The sequence below is a fragment of the Physella acuta genome, unplaced genomic scaffold (genome assembly GCF_028476545.2).
Source record: "Physella acuta isolate Inbredline_101_S28 unplaced genomic scaffold, ASM2847654v3 ptg002361l, whole genome shotgun sequence".
Lineage (NCBI taxonomy): Eukaryota > Metazoa > Mollusca > Gastropoda > Physidae > Physella > Physella acuta.
Window position 1 is genome coordinate 51,412 of NW_026733854.1, and position 25,468 is coordinate 76,879.

General features: G+C 38.8%; 1 protein-coding gene across 1 annotated transcript; it reads left to right on the top strand.

Moving 5' to 3' along the window:
- The first annotated feature begins 3,581 nt into the window (after window positions 1-3,581).
- On the top strand, window positions 3,582-25,359 carry LOC131933084 (cysteine-rich venom protein LEI1). The gene is made up of 8 exons (XM_059289915.1): window positions 3,582-3,730; window positions 4,340-4,403; window positions 5,191-5,372; window positions 15,246-15,384; window positions 16,994-17,100; window positions 21,994-22,109; window positions 22,800-22,897; window positions 24,230-25,359. Exons 2-8 carry the CDS (start codon window positions 4,346-4,348, stop codon window positions 24,316-24,318), a joined length of 789 nt encoding a protein of 262 aa, XP_059145898.1. The 5' UTR covers window positions 3,582-3,730; window positions 4,340-4,345; the 3' UTR covers window positions 24,319-25,359.
- Window positions 25,360-25,468: the final 109 nt, after the last annotated feature.

Below are 25,468 nucleotides of genomic sequence, written 5' to 3' on the forward strand. Positions count from 1 at the left end.
CTGTGATGGAAGCCTATGTATACAGTGTATATCCTGTGAATGAAAGCGTGTGGACTGTATGAAGTGTGTCTCCTGTGGACTGTATGAAGTTTGTCTCCTGTGGACTGTATGAAGTGTGTATCCTGTGGACTGTATGAAGTGTGTATCCTGTGGACTGTATGAAGTGTGTATCCTGTGAATGGAAGCTTGTGGACTGTATGAAGTGTGTATCCTGTGAATGGAAGCTTGTGGACTGTAAAAAGTGTGTATTCTGTGAATGGAAGCTTGTGGACTGTATGAAGTGTGTATTCTGTGAATGGAAGCTTGTGGACTGTATGAAGTGTGTATCCTGTGAATGGAAGCTTGTGGACAGCATGTAGTTATATCTTGTGATGGAAGCTTGTGGACTGTATGAAGTGTGTATTCTGTGAATGGAAGCTTGTGGACTGTATGAAGTGTGTATCCTGTGAATGGAAGCTTGTGGACTGTATGAAGTGTGTATCCTGTGAATGGGATCTTGTGGACTGTATGAAGTGTGTATTCTGTGAATGGAAGCTTGTGGACTGTATGAAGTGTGTATTCTGTGAATGGAAGCTTGTGGACTGTATGAAGTGTGTATCCTGTGAATGGGATCTTGTGGACAGCATGTAGTTATATCTTGTGATGGAAGCTTGTGGACAGCATGTAGTTATATCCTGTGAATGGAAGCTTGTGGACTGTATGAAGTGTGTATTCTGTGAATGGAAGCTTGTGGACTGTATGAAGTGTGTATCCTGTGAATGGAAGCTTGTGGACAGCATGTAGTTATATCTTGTGATGGAAGCTTGTGGACTGTATGAAGTGTGTATTCTGTGAATGGAAGCTTGTGGACTGTATGAAGTGTGTATCCTGTGAATGGAAGCTTGTGGACTGTATGAAGTGTGTATCCTGTGAATGGGATCTTGTGGACTGTATGAAGTGTGTATTCTGTGAATGGAAGCTTGTGGACTGTATGAAGTGTGTATTCTGTGAATGGAAGCTTGTGGACTGTATGAAGTGTGTATCCTGTGAATGGGATCTTGTGGACAGCATGTAGTTATATCTTGTGATGGAAGCTTGTGGACAGCATGTAGTTATATCCTGTGAATGGAAGCTTGTGGACTGTATGAAGTGTGTATTCTGTGAATGGAAGCTTGTGGACTGTATGAAGTGTGTATCCTGTGAATGGGATCTTGTGGACAGCATGTAGTTATATCTTGTGATGGAAGCTTGTGGACTGTATGAAGTGTGTATCCTGTGAATAGAAGCTTGTGGACTGTATGAAGTGTGTATCCTGTGGACTGTATGAAGTGTGTCTCCTGTGGACTGTATGAAGTTTGTCTCCTGTGGACTGTATGAAGTTTGTCTCCTGTGGACTGTATGAAGTGTGTATCCTGTGGACTGTATGAAGTGTGTATCCTGTGAATGGAAGCTTGTGGACTGTATGAAGTGTGTATTCTGTGAATGGAAGCTTGTGGACTGTATGAAGTGTGTATCCTGTGAATGGGATCTTGTGGACAGCATGTAGTTATATCTTGTGATGGAAGCTTGTGGACTGTATGAAGTGTGTATCCTGTGAATAGAAGCTTGTGGACTGTATGAAGTGTGTATCCTGTGGACTGTATGAAGTGTGTCTCCTGTGGACTGTATGAAGTTTGTCTCCTGTGGACTGTATGAAGTGTGTATCCTGTGGACTGTATGAAGTGTGTATCCTGTGAATGAAAGCGTGTGGACTGTATGAAGTGTGTATCCTGTGGACTGTATGAAGTGTGTATCCTGTGAATGGAAGCTTGTGGACTGTATGAAGTGTATATCCTGTGAATGAAAGCGTGTGGACTGTATGAAGTGTGTATCCTGTGAATGGAAGCTTGTGGACTGTATGAAGTGTGTATCCTGTGAATGGAAGCTTGTGGACTGTATGAAGTGTGTATCCTGTGAATGAAAGCGTGTGGACTGTATGAAGTGTGTATCCTGTGAATGGAAGCTTGTGGAGTGTATGAAGTGTGTCTCCTGTGAATGGAAGCCTATTTTTGTCTCTAGAAGAGTGGATTGGTCTATTTAAATTGTTTTATATGTGATTAAAAACTATATTAACGTATCTAACAATTTTAAACGTTTATATAAAATGAATATGTTTTTTTTATTTTTAAATAAAAATAAAAAACTTAATTGCGTTGATTTATAGATGACATAAAATCTGGCTTGTTTCTTTTCTTCGTTTTGTGTGATGAATCATAATTTCAGAGTGGGCTTGTCTTAGTCGAGTTGCCACGTTGGATCACGAAACTTACGTATCTTTTGTGCCATGTGCCAGGCCAGTGTGTCCAGCGTTGGGTTTGTCAGTCATGGCTTTACTGCTCACCTCAACACTGACAAAATGTATCGAACGTAACGTTGTACATATTGGTGTGTGAACACGTGTGTGGCTGTTTATGTATGCTAGTTCATTGTGTATGTGTCTATAAATAATTATATACTTGTAGGCCTACATATATTTGAAACGTTTATTCGTAATAATTTACATGTATACAGTAAGTTATAAATTGTTACTTTCTGGCCAAAACGCGATAAAACCCAACTCCTTTACACCAATGGATAAAAAAAAACCGCACACAAACTTCCTCGTCAAAGGCCATTTTCGATGAACCGTTTGAGGGGTGACACCAAATAGAAAAATCGTAAAATGCACTGTCAATACTGTTTTATCCAGTTAAAATAATGATCTAGTAGTGGGGAGGGGTGACACCAAATCGAAAAATGCTAAATTGTTGTTTAGTGTTGGGGGGATGATACCATGATACGATAATACTATTCAATTATAGGCCCAGATCAACAGATGTACTCTACTTCGTCTGCACTTATTCTTAAATGTCACTGCATTTCTCTAGTTTTTATTTTATCTTAAGTGCTATATTATATCTAAATTGATTTAAAACACATTTGCAAATTTTAAGGAGGGGGGAGGGGGGTCACCGAAAAAAAATGTTTAGGTCATTTATTTAAGTGCCTTGAGTATCCTAGGGCTATATCGGAGCCTCAAGTAGGGTCATACACGGTTATAAGGCCTAAAATGGGGCCATACGCGGATATAGGAGCCTCAAGTAGCCTGGAGTCACAGCGGATATAGGAGCCTCAAGTAGCCTGGGGCCATAGATATAGGAGCCTCAAGTAGGGTCATACACGGATATAGGAGCCTCAAGTAGAGCCATACACCGATATAAGAGCATCAAGTAGGCTGGAGCCATACACTGATATAGTATACTGAAGTAGGGCCCTACTCGGATAGCGATTGCGAAAGGTTACATAACAATTTAAAAATTGCACACCAAATGAACGCAAAAAATGTGTGTAAAATATCGCGGAAAACCAGCACTTCTTATTGAAATATTTAATTACTTTTAAAATAATTAATTAAACAACTAATTATGTCAAATTTTAAGGCACATTGCATTGTCATCATTTCAAGGGGAAAACATCATTCGCTAGAAGTGGTCCAGATTTCTCCCTAAAGTTCGAGCCACAAATAGATCTAGATCTACTGACGGAATGAAGTTTAAGAAAAGCTTGTAAAAATATGCAGCGCATGTTCAAAAACCAATGACGTCACCAGACGCACCGTCATTTTGTTTTTCTTGGAGAAAACCTAAACATGTAGAATCTAGATCTAGGCTCTTTAGGGTTTAACAATTTGTGGGCCAAAACTTGCTCAGGCTGTTCTATGATGTAGATCTAGGTAATGCACCAGGATACGTTCTAAGATTAATAAATCATTGAGAACGATTGTGACCTTGGTGAAATGGAAGTGAATCGCGCCTGATTTATTTAGATCAGATCTCGATCATAAGATCTAAATCTAGATCTAGATCTAGATCTAGTCCAGTAGTCTAGTTAAATCTAGATCTAGATCTAGTCCAGTAGTCTAGTTAAATCTAGATCTAGAAACTAGATCTATTATTATCTAAAAATCTATAGATCTAGATTTAGTTCCAGACATTTAGAAATGTGACTACACAATCCAATCAAAGTTCTAACCACATAATCCAATCAAAGTGCTGACCGCACAATCCAATCAGTCAAAATGCTGACCACAGGGCGAAATTGCTTTGAGATACGAGCAAATAGCCACATGAGCAAGCTTACGGAGCGAAGAAAAGTTCGTATCGCGAGACATTAGGGTGTGGTATAAACAGTGTCTAAACCAGAGTAGGTTTGTTATTTCACTTCCGCTTGAAAGTTTGACATATTGCCCGAAACACGGTTAAATGTTGAGGATAAGTGGGTGTCGTTGATTGATACAATTCTTAATATACACATCCTAAATACATTCTAAAATTATTCACAGACTAAAATGTTAATGAGTGTATTTTTCTTCATGGGGGCCCTGAATCTCGCTGGGTGTGCTGTGGGTAAGTTAAGAAGGAACTGGCTTAGCATTTTGTTGCGGTCTCATTAAACGTCCCTTGAAGTGTACTTATTATCGCCTTAAGACGGTTAATATTTTCTTATTGTTCGTGTAAGTGGCGTTTTTATTTGACACAGCTTTAGATTTTTTTGGATAGTGTATTCTTTTTGTCAGTGTTAGTATGTTCTGTTTGTCAGTGTGTTAGTGTGTTCTTTTTGTTAGTGTTTGTATGTTCTCTTTGTCATAGTGTTCTTGTGTTCTTTTCGTCAGTGTTAGGATGTTCTTTTTGTCAGTGTTAGTATGTTCTGTATGTCATAGTGTTAGTGTTTTCTTTTTGTAAGTGTTAGTGTGTTCTTTTTTGCCAATTTTAGGATGTTCTTTTTGTCAGTGTTAGTGTGTTCTTTTTGTCACAGTGTTAGTGAGTTATTTTTATCACAAAGTGTTCTTTTTGTCACAAAATCTAGTTTGTTCTTTTTGTCACAAAATCTAGTTTGTTCTTTTTTCAGCGTTAGTGTGTCCAATTTGCCAGTGTTAGTGTGTTCTTTTTGTCAGTGTTAGTGTGTTCTTTTTGTCACATTGTTAGTGTGTTCTTTTTGTCAGTGTTAGTGTGTTCTTTTTGTCACATTGTTAGTGTGTTCTTTTTGTCACATTGTTAGTGTGTTCTTTTTGTCACATGTTTAGTATTTGTTTTCTTTGCCCCACTGTTAGACAGACTCGTGAAAATGTTCAAACCGTTCCATCTCCTCATTCTCCTGTCTAGCGGATGTTGCTAAGTTATTAACCTTTTCCAGACACGTCGTTTGGGAACAGTACCTGGCCACTTCCGGTCTTCCAGCCATCGCACAGAGCCCACAGGGTCCGCAGATATTCACCCAAAGAAAGCAATTATTTTAACGAGGAGGAGAAAGCAACCATACTGAAACGTCACAACGACCTGCGGAAAACTCGTGGATCCAGCAATATGATCAAATTGGTAGGTGGGCTGAGGGGCTCTGGGGGTGGGGGTGGAACATGAGAGGGGTTGGTAGTAGACAATGTTACTCAATAGCTACTTAGACATAAATTATTATTACAATGCCAAACTTAGACACAGGTAGGGCCTACACAATATAGTCCTAGAAATTACAGAGTCGTATTAGCCAGACGGGATCCGAACCCACCACTTCACACAGCACGAATGGCCTCGCCAACCGTGCTTCAGGTCAGAGGTGAAGGCTATGAATGTGGACGGTCATGGACCCTCTATTTTTGTACGGCTAAATAGTCTTAGTGTTTACACCTAAGATCTGAAGCTAGTCGTAGTGTTTACACCTATGATCTGAAGCTAGTCGTAGTGTTTACACCTATGATCTGAAGCTAGTCGTAGTGTTTACACCTATGATCTGAAGCTAGTCGTAGTGTTTACACCTATGTTCTGAAGCTAGTCGCCGTGTTTACACCTATGATCTGAAGCTAGTCGTAGTGTTTACACATATGATCTGAAGCTAGTCGAGAGGTTTACACCTATGATCTGAAGCTAGTCGTAGTGTTTACACCTATGATCTGAAGCTAGTCGTAGTGTTTAAACCTATGATCTGAAGCTAGTCGTAGTGTTTACACCTATGATCTAAAGCTAGTCGTAGTGTTTACACCTAAGATCTGAAGCTAGTCGTAGTGCTTACACCTATGATCTGAAGCTAGTCGTAGTGTTTACACCTATGATATGAAGCTAGTCGTAGTGTTTTCACCTATGATCTGAAGCTAGTCGAGAGGTTTACACCTATGTTCTGAAGCTAGTCGTAGTGTTTACACCTATGATCTGAAGCTAGTCGTAGTGTTTACACCTATGATATGAAGCTAGTCGCCGTGTTTACACCTATGATCTGAAGCTAGTCGAGAGGTTTACACCTATGATCTGAAGCTAGTCGTAGTGTTTACACCTATGATCTGAAGCTAGTCGTAGTGTTTACACCTATGATCTGAAGCTAGTCGTAGTGTTTACACCTATGATCTGAAGCTAGTCGAGAGGTTTACACCTATGTTCTGAAGCTAGTCGTAGTGTTTACACCTATGATCTAAAGCTAGTCGTAGTGTTTACACCTATGATATGAAGCTAGTCGCCGTGTTTACACCTATGATCTGAAGCTAGTCGAGAGGTTTACACCTATGATCTGAAGCTAGTCGAGAGGTTTACACCTATGATCTGAAGCTAGTCGTAGTGTTTACAACTATGATCTGAAGCTAGTCGTAGTGTTTACACCTATGATCTGAAGCTAGTCGTAGTGTTTACACCTATGATCTGAAGCTAGTCGTAGTGTTTACACCTATTATCTGAAGCTAGTCGTAGTGTTTACACCTATGATCTGAAGCTAGTCGAGAGGTTTACACCTATGATCTGAAGCTAGTCGTAGTGTTTACACCTATGATCTGAAGCTAGTCGAGAGGTTTACACCTATGATCTGAAGCTAGTCGTAGTGTTTACACCTATGATCTGAAGCTAGTCGTAGTGTTTACACCTATGATCTGAAGCTAGTCGAGAGGTTTACACCTATGATCTGAAGCTAGTCGTAGTGTTTACACCTATCATCTGAAGCTAGTCGTGAGTATTTACATCTATGATCTGAAGCTAGTCGTGAGTGTTTACACCTATGATCTGAAGCTAGTCGTAGTGCTTACACCTATGATCTGAAGCTAGTCGTAGTGTTTACACCTATGATCTGAAGCTAGTCGAGAGGTTTACACCTATGATCTGAAGCTAGTCGTAGTGTTTACACCTATCATCTGAAGCTAGTCGTAGTGCTTACACCTATGATCTGAAGCTAGTCGTAGTGTTTACACCTATGATATGAAGCTAGTCGAGAGGTTTACACCTATGATCTGAAGCTAGTCGAGAGGTTTACACCTATGTTCTGAAGCTAGTCGTAGTGTTTACACCTATGATCTGAAGCTAGTCGTAGTGTTTACACCTATGATATGAAGCTAGTCGCCGTGTTTACACCTATGATCTGAAGCTAGTCGAGAGGTTTACACCTATGATCTGAAGCTAGTCGTAGTGTTTACACCTATGATCTGAAGCTAGTCGTAGTGTTTACACCTATGATCTGAAGCTAGTCGAGAGGTTTACACCTATGATCTGAAGCTAGTCGAGAGGTTTACACCTATGATCTGAAGCTAGTCGTAGTGTTTACACCTATGATCTGAAGCTAGTCGAGAGGTTTACACCTATGATCTGAAGCTAGTCGTAGTGTTTACACCTTTCATCTGAAGCTAGTCGTAGTGCTTACACCTATGATCTGAAGCTAGTCGTAGTGTTTACACCTATGATATGAAGCTAGTCGTAGTGTTTTCACCTATGATCTGAAGCTAGTCGAGAGGTTTACACCTATGTTCTGAAGCTAGTCGTAGTGTTTACACCTATGATCTGAAGCTAGTCGTAGTGTTTACACCTATGATATGAAGCTAGTCGCCGTGTTTACACCTATGATCTGAAGCTAGTCGAGAGGTTTACACCTATGATCTGAAGCTAGTCGTAGTGTTTACACCTATGATCTGAAGCTAGTCGTAGTGTTTACACCTATGATCTGAAGCTAGTCGTAGTGTTTACACCTATGATCTGAAGCTAGTCGTAGTGTTTACACCTATGATCTGAAGCTAGTCGTAGTGTTTACACCTATGATCTGAAGCTAGTCGTAGTGTTTACACCTATGATCTGAAGCTAGTCGAGAGGTTTACACCTATGATCTGAAGCTAGTCGTAGTGTTTACACCTATGATCTGAAGCTAGTCGAGAGGTTTACACCTATGATCTGAAGCTAGTCGTAGTGTAACACCTTTCATCTGAAGTTAGTCGTAGTGCTTACACCTATGATCTGAAGCTAGTCGTAGTGTTTACACCTATGATATGAAGCTAGTCGAGAGGTTTACACCTATGTTCTGAAGCTAGTCGTAGTGTTTACACCTATGATCTGAAGCTAGTCGTAGTGTTTACACCTATGATCTGAAGCTAGTCGCCGTGTTTACACCTATGATCTGAAGCTAGTCGAGAGGTTTACACCTATGATCTGAAGCTAGTCGTAGTGTTTACACCTATGATCTGAAGCTAGTCGTAGTGTTTACACCTATGATCTGAAGCTAGTCGTAGTGTTTACACCTATGATCTGAAGCTAGTCGAGAGGTTTACACCTATGATCTGAAGCTAGTCGTAGTGTTTACACCTATGATCTGAAGCTAGTCGCCGTGTTTACACCTATGATCTGAAGCTAGTCGTAGTGTTTACACCTATGATCTGAAGCTAGTCGAGAGGTTTACACCTATGATCTGAAGCTAGTCGAGAGGTTTACACCTATGATCTGAAGCTAGTCGTAGTGTTTACACCTTTCATCTGAAGCTAGTCGTAGTGCTTACACCTATGATCTGAAGCTAGTCGTAGTGTTTACACCTATGATATGAAGCTAGTCGTAGTGTTTTCACCTATGATCTGAAGCTAGTCGAGAGGTTTACACCTATGTTCTGAAGCTAGTCGTAGTGTTTACACCTATGATCTGAAGCTAGTCGTAGTGTTTACACCTATGATATGAAGCTAGTCGCCGTGTTTACACCTATGATCTGAAGCTAGTCGAGAGGTTTACACCTATGATCTGAAGCTAGTCGTAGTGTTTACACCTATGATCTGAAGCTAGTCGTAGTGTTTACACCTATGATCTGAAGCTAGTCGTAGTGTTTACACCTATGATCTGAAGCTAGTCGTAGTGTTTACACCTATGATCTGAAGCTAGTCGTAGTGTTTACACCTATGATCTGAAGCTAGTCGTAGTGTTTACACCTATGATCTGAAGCTAGTCGAGAGGTTTACACCTATGATCTGAAGCTAGTCGTAGTGTTTACACCTATGATCTGAAGCTAGTCGAGAGGTTTACACCTATGATCTGAAGCTAGTCGTAGTGTAACACCTTTCATCTGAAGTTAGTCGTAGTGCTTACACCTATGATCTGAAGCTAGTCGTAGTGTTTACACCTATGATATGAAGCTAGTCGAGAGGTTTACACCTATGTTCTGAAGCTAGTCGTAGTGTTTACACCTATGATCTGAAGCTAGTCGTAGTGTTTACACCTATGATCTGAAGCTAGTCGCCGTGTTTACACCTATGATCTGAAGCTAGTCGAGAGGTTTACACCTATGATCTGAAGCTAGTCGTAGTGTTTACACCTATGATCTGAAGCTAGTCGTAGTGTTTACACCTATGATCTGAAGCTAGTCGTAGTGTTTACACCTATGATCTGAAGCTAGTCGAGAGGTTTACACCTATGATCTGAAGCTAGTCGTAGTGTTTACACCTATGATCTGAAGCTAGTCGTAGTGTTTACACCTATGATCTGAAGCTAGTCGTAGTGTTTACACCTATGATCTGAAGCTAGTCGAGAGGTTTACACCTATGATCTGAAGCTAGTCGAGAGGTTTACACCTATGATCTGAAGCTAGTCGTAGTGTTTACACCTTTCATCTGAAGCTAGTCGTAGTGCTTACACCTATGATCTGAAGCTAGTCGTAGTGTTTACACCTATGATATGAAGCTAGTCGTAGTGTTTTCACCTATGATCTGAAGCTAGTCGAGAGGTTTACACCTATGTTCTGAAGCTAGTCGTAGTGTTTACACCTATGATCTGAAGCTAGTCGTAGTGTTTACACCTATGATATGAAGCTAGTCGCCGTGTTTACACCTATGATCTGAAGCTAGTCGAGAGGTTTACACCTATGATCTGAAGCTAGTCGTAGTGTTTACACCTATGATCTGAAGCTAGTCGTAGTGTTTACACCTATGATCTGAAGCTAGTCGTAGTGTTTACACCTATGATCTGAAGCTAGTCGTAGTGTTTACACCTATGATCTGAAGCTAGTCGTAGTGTTTACACCTATGATCTGAAGCTAGTCGTAGTGTTTACACCTATGATCTGAAGCTAGTCGAGAGGTTTACACCTATGATCCTTAAGCTAGTCGAGAGGTTTACATCTATGATCTGAAGCTAGTCGTGAGTGTTTACACCTAAGATCTGAAGCTAGTCGTAGTGTTTACACCTATTATCTGAAGCTAGTCGAGAGGTTTACACCTATGATCTGAAGCTAGTCGTAGTGTTTACACCTATGATCTGAAGCTAGTCGAGAGGTTTACACCTATGATCTGAAGCTAGTCGTAGTGTTTACACATATGATCTGAAGCTAGTCGCCGTGTTTACACCTATGATCTGAAGCTAGTCGTAGTGTTTACACCTATGATCTGAAGCTAGTCGTAGTGTTTACACCTATGATATGAAGCTAGTCATAGTGTTTACACCTATGATCTGAAGCTGCGAAATGATTCGGTGGGCGGTCACTATGGTAGGTGGGGGTCCTTCTCTGGGACTTTCTCGCTAAGTATCTTTTGGGTCTTTCTCTCTAAGATTCTTTGAGACTTTCTCTCTGAAATTCTCTGTGTATCTTTGGAGCTTTCTCTAAGGTTTGGTCATTCTCTATATTTGCGCCCGTCATTCTATAAATATCTTTGGGTCGTTCTCTCTATCTTTTGGAAACATCTCTCTCTAAATTTGTTTAGATACTTTCTCACTCTGTAAGTAGAGATATTTGGTGCCGTGCGGCGTCAAAACGGCCAATGACAAAACGGCCCCGTCAAAACGACCCCGACAAATCGGCCCCGTCAAAAGGGCCAGCGACATACGGACCCCGTCATATAGGCTCCCGACAAATAGGCTCCCGTCATTTAGGCTACCGACAAATAGGCTCCCGTTATATAGGCTCCCGACAAAAGGGCTCCAGTCAATAAGGCTCCTGACAATTAGGCTCCCGTCATTTTGACTCCCGACATATAGGCTCCCGTCATTTAGTTTTTTCCACAAAACGGCCCCCGTCATTACGACTCCCGACAAATAGGCTCTCGCCATTTAGTTTCTCCACAAAACGGCCCCCGTCATTACGACTCCCGACAAATAGGCTAGCGTCATTTTGGCTCACGACAAAAAGGCTCCTGTCAATTTGGCTCCAGACAAAAGGACCACTGACACAGTGGCGTAGCTACCGTAAAGCTAGCGTAAGCAAGGCATAGGGGCCCAAGGCACATAGGGGCCCTTTTCCCTCATAAAAAATTAAAACTTTTACAATGTAATTTTAATATTTGTTACATATAAATAATTTTAAAAAAGAAAAAGGTTAAAAGTTCCAAAAAGCCCCCCCCCCCACCGTTTCGGCAGTGGGATTCAGTGTGTGTGTGTGTGTGTGGGTCAAACAGAGCCCAATCGTTATAATAACACTACAGGCGATATCACTTTGTCGTGCAAGACATTGAGAGAATCAGCCTATAAATAAACTTTTTAGCAGTAGTAGGCAAACATAATAATATAGTATAAATACATAATCAGGACATATAAAATACAAAATGTTGCCTTCAGAATATTTATATATTAAAAAATATCCATCGCAAGCAGAAGTTGATCTCTTCGTTTAACTCCTCTGTAGCCTAACGCAGAGGCGTAGCGAAGGCGAGACGGGGGGTGCGGACCGCAACGGATGACACCGTTTAGGGGGTGACACCAAAGGCAAAAAATTGCAAAATTTATAGAATGAAATGCCATTTTTCCAGATCCATTAGTTAAAGTTAAATAGACTTCTAAGTACAAATCGAAAATTATATCAAGAGGGGGGGGGGGGGGAGGGGGGGGGTGACACCACAACCTAAACGTAAACTATAAAGAAAACAATGCTACATCCAACTGTATTATAAACAGACTGTAGATAAACGTCGTTACTATTAAGTCTGCAGTGATTAAAGCTTAAACACGTACGTGAACCAGTAAGTGGCATATATATAAATTTTAGGCCTATGTAGGCCGACACACACACACACACACACACATGCATACATACATACATATATATATATATATATATATATATATATATATATATATATATATATATATATATATATATATATGGTTCCATGACAAATGATCTCAGGACAAATGATCTCAGACAAAATATCTCAGACAAAATATCTCACGGACAAATGATCCCAGGACAAATGATCTCAGGACAAATGATCTCAAGGACAAATGATTTCACGGACAAAAGATACCAGGACAAAATATATCAGGACAAAAGATATCATGGACAAATGATCTCAGACAAAATATCTCAGACAAAATATCTCACAGCAAAATTTATTAGTATGTACGATGATTTTAGTTGATTTGAACTTTTTTTTTAATTGACCGTCAATATGGTTTTGTTTACTCTTTTTACGCATAATAACTGATTGTTATAAAATGAATTTGTTGAACTTAACAAACAAATGTGAATGGGCCTTCAGGTTCGTAACTTAAAAGTGTTGTTTTTACTGCATCATTAACACAAAAATAAAGTTTACGTTACTTTGCTGGCAGGTACATCGTTCTGATCACACATTTCCAATACTATGTGATCATGTATTGTGTGAACTTTCGGTGTAGCCTACATGTTTTACTTGACATTTCCAAATCTCTTTGCCTGCTGCTCTACTTATGGCTTTTATAAACAGAAATTCATTAGAAACTAATGCCCTATAGCCTATCTTCGAGGTAACGAAAGAGGCCTTAGCCGAGTAAGCACCAATAATACTGCTTTGTTCGTATGTACGCTACGACAAACTTCGCTTCGCGATGACCGCTGTCGTTTAAATAAGCATTTGTCACCTGATCACTAAGGTGTGACCGACGCATACAAATTGACTTTGGATGCTAGATGTATTGTCCATGGAGGGCGGATGTCTTTCCAATAAGACATATCTCTGCCATCAAAGTGAGCGGCTACCTTGATTCGAAGGTGTGTCGTTATTGTTATTTCATTCCCTTTGATCTAGTTTCGTCCACCTAACGTGGTAGGATTGTTTCATGTTTGTCAAGCACACCTTCACTATCTATCGAAGCAAATTCTTTAATCTTCGCATACTATATTAGTAATCTTATTTTAAAAATGCTTAGTACAATATGGCAAATTTATACGGCAAACATTTTTTACAATTATTATATAGTCCTATAAACAATATTAAACACAGTAAACAAAACCATATGACAGTCAATAAAAAAAATGTTCAGATCAACTAAAATTATCCAATACATTTTTAAAATTTTGCTGTGAGATATTTTGTCTGAGATATTTTGTCTGAGATCATTTGTCCATGATATCTTTTGTCCTGATATATTTTGTCCTGGTATCTTTTGTCCGTGAGATCATTTGTCCTTGAGATCATTTGACCTGAGATCATTTGTCCTGAGATCATTTGTCCGTGAGATATTTTGTCTGAGATATTTTGTCTGAGATCATTTGTCCTGAGATCATTTGTCCTGTCACCATATATATATATATATATATATATATATATATATATATATATATATATATATATATATATATATATATATATATATATATATATATATGCTTTGTTTCCTGGGAGGGGGTGACAATACGAAGTGCTGCACCGGGTGACACCCGACCTAGCGACGCCACTGGCCTAACGGCTGACGAAGGGGCCCACTGATAATTTTTGCATAGGGTCCCAAAAATCCTAGCTACGCCACTGCACTGACAATACCGTTTCTGTAGAGACTAAGTCTCCCGGTCATTGAATATGACACCTGCCAGTGGTACCCCTTCATCAATATTCTTTAGTTAGCTTATCCAACACTCTTATTTAATACAACGTATGCATCTCAAATTCGGCAGGCCTTATTTTTATATTAGTTTATCTATTATAAAATATAGTATGTTTAATTTAGGGGTCATCTATCTATGACATCCATAATTGAGTCGGTTATAGGCTGTTCCAACTCAGTGTGTGGGGAGAAGGGTTCACGCTGTACCTTCCTAACTGCAGTATGCTTGTAGGTTATCAAAACAAAATGCTGTTATCATGTAAACATCAGGTATATCATACATTTACACTTCTGTGTCCTGAGCCTATTTGTCAAGGGTTAATATGTCGGGAGTCCATTTGTCGGGAGCCTAAATATCGGGAGCCCATTTGTCGGGAGCCTATATGTCGCAAGTCAATATGACGGGAGCCCATTTGACGGGAGCCAATAAGTCGGGGCCCTTTTGACGGGGCTATTTTGACTGGGTCGTTTTGTCGGGGGTCGATTTGACGGGGTCAAATTAACGGGGCCGTTTTGACGGGGCCGATTTGTCCCAGGCCGTTTTGACAGGGCACCATTTGGTGCATTCTCTATTGTTTAGTCGCTCTCTGATTATGTTTGGGTCTTTCTCTTTCTCTCTCTCACTCTCTCTCTCTCTCTCTCTCTCTGTTTGGGATCTTCTCTATCTAACTAAGTATGAGACATTCTCTCTCCTCTGTCTGAGACCTTCCCTCTAGTTATCGTCCTTTGCTCTCTATCTCTGGAGCTTCTCTCTCTCTTAGTAGTCTTAGTGTCTTAAGAACCTTCCTCCGTCTAATTTAATGTTTAATCTTTCTTTTCTCCGGGTCTTCTTGGGACCTTCTTTACCAGCCCTGCCTTTGTGATTCTCTCTCTCTCTTTCTCTCTCTCTCTCTCTCTCTCTCTCTCTCTCTCTCTCTCTCTCTTTCTCACTTCCGAGTGTCTCTTGCCTTTTTCCCTCTTTACCATTTCTTGTTCGAACATCTCTTTTCTCAAAGTCTCTTTGAAATTAAAATCTGTCTCTGTAATAGTCTGTAATTCGGAAAACATCGTGTGGTCTACCCTGTACAATGGTGATAAATATACACATTTATTTTGACCATGAATTCTAACTAAACCTGAATATACCCGAACTGATCGTTATAATGTTTATAAAACAATATTAAATATTGAATTTGAATATATTGCCTAGGAATGGAGTGATGAAGTTGCGCACAGTGCATTCAAGCATGCTGAAAATTGTGATTTTCAGCACAGTTCTAACGAAATGCGTTCAAATGTAGCGGGTTATAAAAGAGTTGGTGAAAATCTGCATGTTCGCAATGAAGACTGTAAGTTGTTGTAACGTGTCTTAACATTGCGTTTCTTCTTCCATGGTCAAGGGAATTGTATTTTTCCTGCACGGAACATCTTATGTGGTGGATGGGAGAATAGATGGAAGAATGGATGGCTGCACGGATGGACGGAAAGACGCACGGATGGACGGATGGTCGGATTGTTGGATGGTCGGATTGTTGGATGGTCGGATGGTCGGATTGTTGGATGGTCGGATGGTCGGATTGTTGGATGGTCGGATGGTCGGATTGTTGGATGGTCGGATGGTCGGATTGTTGGATGGTTGGATGGTCGGATTGTTGGATGGTCGGATGGTCGGATTGTTGGATGGTCGGATGGTCGGATTGTTGGATGGTCGGATGGTCGGATTGTTGGATGGTCGGATTGTTGGATGGTCGGATGGACGAATGGATGGCTGCACGAATGACGGATGGACGGATAGACCAATGGATGGCTGAACAGATGGTTGGATCGTCGGATGGACGGAAGGACGCATGAATGGATTGATGGATGGGTGGACGGATGGGTGGACGGATGGATGGATGGATGGATGGATGGATGGATGAATGGATGGATGGATGGATGGGTGGATGGATGGATGGATGGATGGATGGATGGATGGATGGATGGATGGATGGATGGATGGATGGATGGATGGATGGATGGATGGATGGATGGATGGATGGATGGATGGATGGATGGATGGATGGATGGATGGATGGATGGATGGATGGATGGATGGATGGATGGATGGATGGATGGATGGATGGATGGATGAATGGATGGATGGATGGATGGGTGGATGGGTGGGTGGATGGGTGGATGGGTGGATGGATGGATGGATGGATGGGTGGATGGGTGGATGGGTGGATGGGTGGATGGATGGATGGATGGATGGATGGATGGATGGATGGATGGATGGATGGATGGATGGATGGATGGATGGATGGATGGATGGATGGATGGAAGGATGGATGGATGGATGGATGGATGGATGGATGGATGGATGGATGGATGGATGGATGGATGGATGGATGGATGGATGGATGGATGGATGGATGGATGGATGGATGGATGGATGGATGGATGGATGGATGGATGGATCGATGGATGGATGGATGGATGGATGGATGGATGGATGGATGGATGGATGGATGGATGGATGGATGGATGGATGGATGGATGGATGGATGGATGGATGGATGGATGGATGGATGGATGGATGGATGGATGGATGGATGGATGGATGGATGGATGGATGGATGGATGGATGGATGGATGGATGGATGGATGGATGGATGGATGGATGGATGGATGGATGGATGGATGGATGGATGGATGGATGGATGGATGGATGGATGGATGGATGGCTGGGTGGATGGGTGGGTAGGTGGATGGATGGGTGGGTGGGTTTGGGTGGGTGGGTTTGGGTGGGTGGATGGATGGATGGATGGATGAGTGGGTAGGTGGGTGGAAAGGCTTCGTGGATTGTTAATAGGATGATTTGGTTCATTGTTAGGTGCGTGATTGGATGAGTTTTATTCTTTAAAAAAAACACGTAAATATCCCTTTCAAAAAAAATATTTCTATTTAATGTGACTATAGCTATCGAAGACATCGGTATTGTCATTGACGCGTTCAACGCTGAAGAACCTGATTGGGATTTCGATTCGATGAGATGTCTAGGAGCCATGTGTGGACATTACACTCAGGTAAAGTTGGACTAGCACGTTGAAATGTGTCGGACACATGTGTGGACATTACACTCAGGTAAAGTTGGACTAGCACGTTGAAATGTGTCGGACACTTGCGGTGTACCCTGTAATTATATCTGATAAATGGCCGATGAAGTTTCACCGAAATTACATGTGGAATTTCGATGCTACACATTTGATTTTAAGGTAACTATCCCAGTTGAAAATAAAGTGGCTTTTCAATTTTTACTCCGTGGTCCTTGTTATGCGATTCCAAAGATCACGAGTATTAATTGAAGTTATCGTTTGAGATGTATCCGTTTTTATGTTTCACTGTGTTACATTGTGTATATATTGTTTGATTATGGATTTTAAAATGTAAGCTCCTCAATTTTCATAGAGGTATAGGTGTGACCTCACCACGATAACATATAACGACTCGCCACCATTTTTTATGTATACTCACGTTATATATATATATATTTATATATATATATATATATATATATATATATATATATATATATATATATATATATATATGTATGTATATATATGTATATATATATATATATATATATATATATATATATATATATATATATATATATATATATATATATATATATATATATATATATATATATACTTATATCTGTTTGTGTGTGTATACTCACATTTACACACATATGTATATATAAATATATATATACTAGCTGTATCCCGTGCTCCGCCACGGTAAATCATTTTTAAATATACCAACTTTGGAACAGAACAAAACTAAACACAACACAAACGAACAAACGCAAAAAAAAAACAACGAAAAAACGAACACAACACTCATAACATAAACACAATTTAAATGCAATCATAAAGGCATATTGCTCACAGTCTAGCCCGTAGCGCCAAATCGCGCCCTTTCCGAGTCCCGGCGGACGCGTCTGACACAGTGAATGACTACAAAACAGAGGCGTTGCGACCCTTTCCGGCGCCCGGGGACAAACTTTCGATTTGACCCTCCCTCAAACTTACGATTTGCACCCCCTCCCCTCAAAATTTCAATTTCCACCCATCCCCTCAGACTTTCGATTTGCACCACTTTTGATTTGAAATTCCCCCCGCTCAAACTTTTGATTTGCACCCCCTCAAACTTTCGATTTGCACCCTACCCCCCTCCCCCTCCCTAAAACTTTCGATTTCCACCCCCCCCCCCCCTAGCTACGCCTCTCTTATAAAACCCCAGCTTGTCCGCAAACCGAAAGATAGAATAATAATAAATAATATACAATAAAAAAATAGGCAATATCTATAATATCCGTGTTTACCTACCATATATCACTTTATCAATTCACGCATTTTTTTCCCAGTATTTTAATTTTAAAAATTTACAATTGAGTTTCATAACTAAAACCATTGCGCACCCAATGTCTATAATGGTGCGGAATAGTTGATTAAAAATTATAATTAGTAAACAGTACATTCAGTGAATAAAAAGAAATAAAAGATAGCCTTTTATCAATCAATGTGCTAATAATAATATTCCAACAATAATGTACTCTTACACGTCAGCATAATTTGCATTCACATTTTGCTAATTATATTATTCCAACAATTATTCCGTCTTGCAGATTTTGCATTCACATTTTTAGCGTGAGTTCAATTTATCTTTGAATTACCTCCATTGGCAAAATTACTAAGCAGTTTAATTAGATTTTTCTACCCTACTGTTATTATGTTAAGAAAATGTATCCACTTTTTCTGGGAATATTAAAGAAAACTATATTTGACATTGATCCTTTTAATATGTTTTAGCAATGTGCGTGTATTTAATATTCTCTTTACGTTATGCAAAATTGTACAAACAGTGGAAATTATAAAATAGCTCTATGCCGCTATATAAACAAACCCTACTCTACTACTTATAATAAGACACTGCGGTGCACTGAAAAGCACAGCATGGTGCGTAGTTTACTTTTATAGTCCCAAAATCTATAGCGATGACGGACGGACGGACGGACGGAAGGAAGGAAGGAAGGACAGACACAGCACGCTTATATTATAGACTAGCTGTATCCCGTGCTCCGCCACGGTAAATCATTTTTAAATATACCAACTTTGGAACAGAACAAAACTAAACACAACACAAACGAAGGAACGAAAAAAAAAAAAAAAAAAAAAAAAACGAAAAAACGAACACAACACTCATAACATAAACACAATTTAAATGCAATCAGAAAGGCATAGTGCTCACAGTCTAGCCCGTAGCGCCAAATCGCGCCCTTTCCGAGTCCCGGCGGACGCGTCTGACACAGTGAATGACTACAAAACAGAGGCCTAGCGACCCTTTCCGGCGCCCGGGGACAAACTTTCGATTTGACCCTCCCTCAAACTTACGATTTGCACCCCCTCCCCTCAAAATTTCAATTTCCACCCCACCCCCTTAAACTTTTGATTTGCATTCCCCTCAGACTTTCGATTTGCACCACTTTTGATTTGAAATTCCCCCCCGCTCAAACTTTTGATTTGCACCCCCTAAAACTTTCGATTTGCACCCTACCCCCCCTCCCCCTCCGTAAAACTTTCGATTTCCAACCCCCCCCCCCCCCCTAGCTACGCCTCTCTTATAAAACCCCAGCTTGTCCGCAAACCGAAAGATAGAATAATAATAAATAATATACAATAAAAAAATAGGCAATATCTATAATATCCGTGTTTACCTACCATATATCACTTTATCAATTCACGCATTTTTTTCCCAGTATTTTAATTTTAAAAATTTACAATTGAGTTTCATAACTAAAACCATTGCGCACCCAATGTCTATAATGGTGCGGAATAGTTGATTAAAAATTAGAAGTAGTAAACAGTACATTCAGTGAATACAATAAATAAAAGATTGCCTTGTATCAATCCATGCTAATTATAATTTTCCAACAATCCGCATCCGCACAATTTGCATTCACATTTTGCTAATTATATTATTTCAACACTAATTCCTTCTAAGAGGTCCGTAGATTTGCATTCACATTTTTTTATTAGCGTGAGTTTAATTTATTTTTAAATTACCTCCCTTTTCATAATTAGAAAGAGTTAAATTAATTTGATTTTTCTACCCTACTGTTATTATGTTATGAAAATCTATCCAATTTTTCTAGGAATATAAAGTAAAATGATATTTGACATTGATCTTTTTAATCTGTTTTAGCAAAGTGCAAATATTTAATATGTTCATAACGTTATGCAAAAAATTAAACACAGTGGCATTTATAAAATAGCTCTATGCCGCTATATAAACAAACCCTACTCTATTACTTATAATAAGACACTGCGGTGCACTGAAAAGCACAGCATGGTGCGTAGTTTACTTTTATAGTCCCAAAATCTATAGCGATGACGGACGGACGGACGGACAGAAGGAAGGAAGGACAAGCACAGCCCGCTTATATTATAGATATATATATACTAGCTGCATCCCGTGCTCCGCCACGGTAAATCTTTTTTAAATGTACCAACTTTGGAACAGAACAAAACAAACAAAAACATAACACAAACACAAACAAAACACAACCACAACACAACACAACCACAACACAACAAAACAAACAAAAACATAACACAAACACAAACAAAACACAATCACAACACAACACAACACAACCACAACACAACCACAAACACAACCACAACACAACCACAACATAACCACAACACAACCACAACACAACACAACCACAACACAACCACAACATAACACAACCACAACACAACCACAATACAACCACAACACAACACAACCACAACACAACCACAACACAACCACAACCACAACACAACCACAACACAACACAACCACAACACAACCACAACACAACCACAACAATAGAATCACCAACGAACAACACGCTTTTATTAGGCATCCGCGCCCAGAGAGAGCCTTTCCAGCATTCTCTATACTATAATTCTAAATTTTCACCATCTGTTAACACCGAAAAACAAAAACAAAAAAATAGTGATTTTGAGAGATCATAGTCTAATTAGAAAATAGTGTAAATAATCTTAACATTTTTTCTATTTTACTTAACATATAATAATCAATGTGGAAGTAATAAAAAAAATTAACTTAATTTATTGAGAGTGAGTTAAATATTTAAAAAAAACATTTTCCCATACGTCCGCGCTCAGAGAGAGCCTTTCCATTATTCTCAAAAAGTCTAATTTCACCATCTGTTTTCGTAACACCGAAAAACAAAAGCAAAAAGATAGTGATTTTAGAGAAATCATAGACTAATTAGAAAAAAATAATAAATAATATAAATAATCTTAACATTTTTCTCTTTTAATTATGAACATTAACATATACTAATCAATGCGGTAGTAATACAAAAAAGATTAACTTAAATTATTGTTGAGTTAAATATATTTTCAAATTACCTCCCTTGAAAAAAATTACCACAAAAAAAGTTGAATTAATTAGTTTTTTCGACCTACTTTTATGGAAATGTATCCATTTATTCTAGGAATATAAACTAAAATGATATTTGACATTGATCTTTTTAATATGTTTTAGCAATGTGCAAATATTTAATATTTTCATAACGTTATGCAAAAAAGTAAACACAGTGTCATTTATAAAATAGCTCTATGCCGCTATATAAACAAACCCTACTCTAATACTAATAATAAGACACTGCGGTGCACTGAAAAGCACAGCATGGTGCGTAGTTTACTTTTATAGTCCCAAAATCTATAGCGATGACGGACGGAAGGAAGGAAGGACACGCTCAGCCCGCTTATATTATAGATATATATATATATATATATATATATATATATATATATATATATATATATATATATATATATATATATATATATATTTATCTATTTATCTATTTATTATTTATTTATCAGGTTGTTTGGCCAAAGACAGAGGTTGTCGGATGTGCGGCGAAGTGGTGTGAAAACACGCTACGTTCAGTTCCTGACTATACTTCAGGCAGTTTGTATGTTTGCCAGTATGGACCCATGTAAGACTTGCCTCGTAATTCATGTGTTCCTCAATTTGAGCCTTTTGTATTGCTCTCAGTGTTTCTTCCTGGTTCTTTCATATTGGTAATGTTACTTCCGGTAAGATGTGAAATATTTGGGAATAATGGGGGAGGGATATTTGCGTTAGTTGGGGAGTGATGATGTGACCCACGACCCATTGATTGATGATGTGACCCACGACCCATTGATTGATGATGTGACCCATTGATTGATGATGTGACCCACGACCCATTGATTGATGATGTGACCCACGACCCAATGATTGATGATGTGACCCACGACCCATTGATTGATGATGTGACACACGACCCATTGATTGATGATGTGACACACGACCCATTGATTGATGATGTGACACACGACCCATTGATTGATGATCCCACGACCCACTGATTGATGATGTGACCCATGACCCATTGATTGATGATGTAACCCACGACCAATTGATTGATGATGTGACCCACGACCCATTGATTGATGATCCCACGACCCACTGATTAATGATGTGACCCATTAATTGATTATGTGACCCATTAATTGAGAATTTGTGACCCATTGATTGATGATGTGACGTGACCTACGACCCATTGATTGATGATGTGACCCAAGACCCATTGATTGATGATGTGACCCACGACCCATAGATTAACTCTTGTTTATTTTTACAGGGGAAACATAAATTTGCAAACAACCCCAATTTATAAAAAGGGGCCGGCGTGTTCAGAGTGTCCGGAGAATTTCCCTCACTGTAATGATCAAATGTGTAGTAAGTCTGATTTCATTTCTATTGTGTGTACCCTCTACTCGCCCTCACTGTAATGATCTAATGTGTAGTAAGTCTGATTTCATTTCTATTGTGTGTACCCTCTACTCGCCCTCACTGTAATGATCAAATGTGTAGTAAGTCTGATTTCATTTCTATTGTGTGTACCCTCTACTCGCCTTCACTGTAATGATCAAATGTGTAGTAAGTCTGATTTCATTTCTATTGTGTGTACCCTCTACTCGCCTTCACTGTAATGATCAAATGTGTACTAAGTCTGATTTCATTTCTATTGTGTGTACCCTCTACTCGCCTTCACTGTAATGATCAAATGTGTAGTAAGTCTGATTTCATTTCTATTGTGTGTACCCTCTACTCGCCTTCACTGTAATGATCAAATGTGTAGTAAGTCTGATTTCATTTCTATTGTGTGTACTCTCTACTCGCCCTCAGTGTAATGATCTAATGTGTAGTAAGTCTGATTTCATTTCTATTGTGTGTACCCTCTACTCGCCTTCACTGTAATGATCAAATGTGTAGTAAGTCTGATTTCATTTCTATTGTGTGTACCCTCTATTCATACGTTTTTAGACCGATTGAATGTACACTCCATTCAAACGTTTTCAGTTCTATTGAATTTCAGATTTTTATAATATAGGATTATAGGTCTACCAATGTCTTAAACGATATGATTACTAACCCTATACTAAATGCTTCCGAAAATCTAAAGGATTGTGTTATAAGTAGCACGCACACATCCATTCGAATCACTAAGCTAAAAAAAATGTGTTTTAAAGTTTAAATGGTTAACTTAACCAACGTCACGCCAGAATTGATGATGAAATCAGTTTCCATTGCAGACGTCCCACCACATAGTAGTTTAATTTCACCAATTCGGACTGTGAGGTTTTTACTAGTTTTAAAAATTAGCAGTAACACACTAATGGAGCGTGGTATGGCATTAGGTTCTGGCATTCTATAGAATGTCTTGCCATCCACCCAGAAATTGATCATGTATCTACTCACTCATACACTCACCCAGTGGCGTAGGCAGGGGGGGGGTTATAACCCCTCCCATGGACCCCGACACCTATATATATATAGTCATATATATATATATATATATATATATATATATATATATATATATATATATATATATATATATATATATATATATATATATATATATATATATATATATATATATATATGATTATATACGTATGAAACATTTTTGAACCCCTCCCATGACCAATTCCTGGCTACGCCACTGCACTCACCCATATAATGAGCTAGCGTAAGATTGTAAAAGATGTTTGAAATAATTGACAGGTAAAGTCGCAGGTCCATCTGGAGCCATCAGAGTCTCACATTCTACAGCCCTGGTTCTGGGCGTGTTGTTGGGTCGCTTCCTTCTATAGAAATGCTTGAAACCGACGGACCCATCGTTGGAGCGGGGGAAAATCAGCAACACCTAGTCGTCTTGTTGAGTTCCGATTCTTTTGTTACATGAACTTTAAACAAAATTTATTAAACTTATGTTTCTTTAAAATAGTATGGATTTTACAAACAATATAGGTTCGAATAAGCTTTTCGGCCATTGTACTGTCTATTAAATTATGTGAATATTTTAGCGTGTTGTGTTAGATCTATGTCATGATTTAAAATCAGCAACACCTAGTCGTCTTGTTGAGTTCCGATTCTTTTGTTAAATGAACTTTAAAAAAAAAAATTATTAAACTTATGTTTCTTTAAAATAGTATGGATTTTACAAACAATATAGGTTCGAATAAGCTTTTCGGCCATTGTACTGTCTATTAAATTATGTGAATATTTTAGCGTGTTGTGTTAGATCTATGTCATGATTTAAAATCAGCAACACCTAGTCGTCTTGTTGAGTTCCGATTCTTTTGTTACATGAACTTTAAAAAAAAATTATTAAACTTATGTTTCTTTAAAATAGTATGGATTTTACAAACAATATAGGTTCGAATAAGCTTTTCGGCCATTGTACTGTCTATTAAATTATGTGAATATTTTAGCGTGTTGTGTTAGATCTATGTCATGATTTAAAATCAGCAACACCTAGTCGTCTTGTTGAGTTCCGATTCTTTTGTTAAATGAACTTTAAAAAAAAAAATTATTAAACTTATGTTTCTTTAAAATAGTATGGATTTTACAAACAATATAGGTTCGAATAAGCTTTTCGGCCATTGTACTGTCTATTAAATTATGTGAATATTTTAGCGTGTTGTGTTAGATCTATGTCATGATTTAAAATCAGCAACACCTAGTCGTCTTGTTGAGTTCCGATTCTTTTGTTAAATGAACTTTAAAAAAAAAATTATTAAACTTATGTTTCTTTAAAATAGTATGGATTTTACAAACAATATAGGTTCGAATAAGCTTTTCGGCCATTGTACTGTCTATTAAATTATGTGAATATTTTAGCGTGTTGTGTTAGATCTATGTCATGATTTCAAGAAATCTTGAGTGGGTGGCGTTAGCCCCAGGGTGAAAGCATCTTGTTTGTGGTGCGATTGGTCTACGGTCATAGATCTGTTTTGTGGG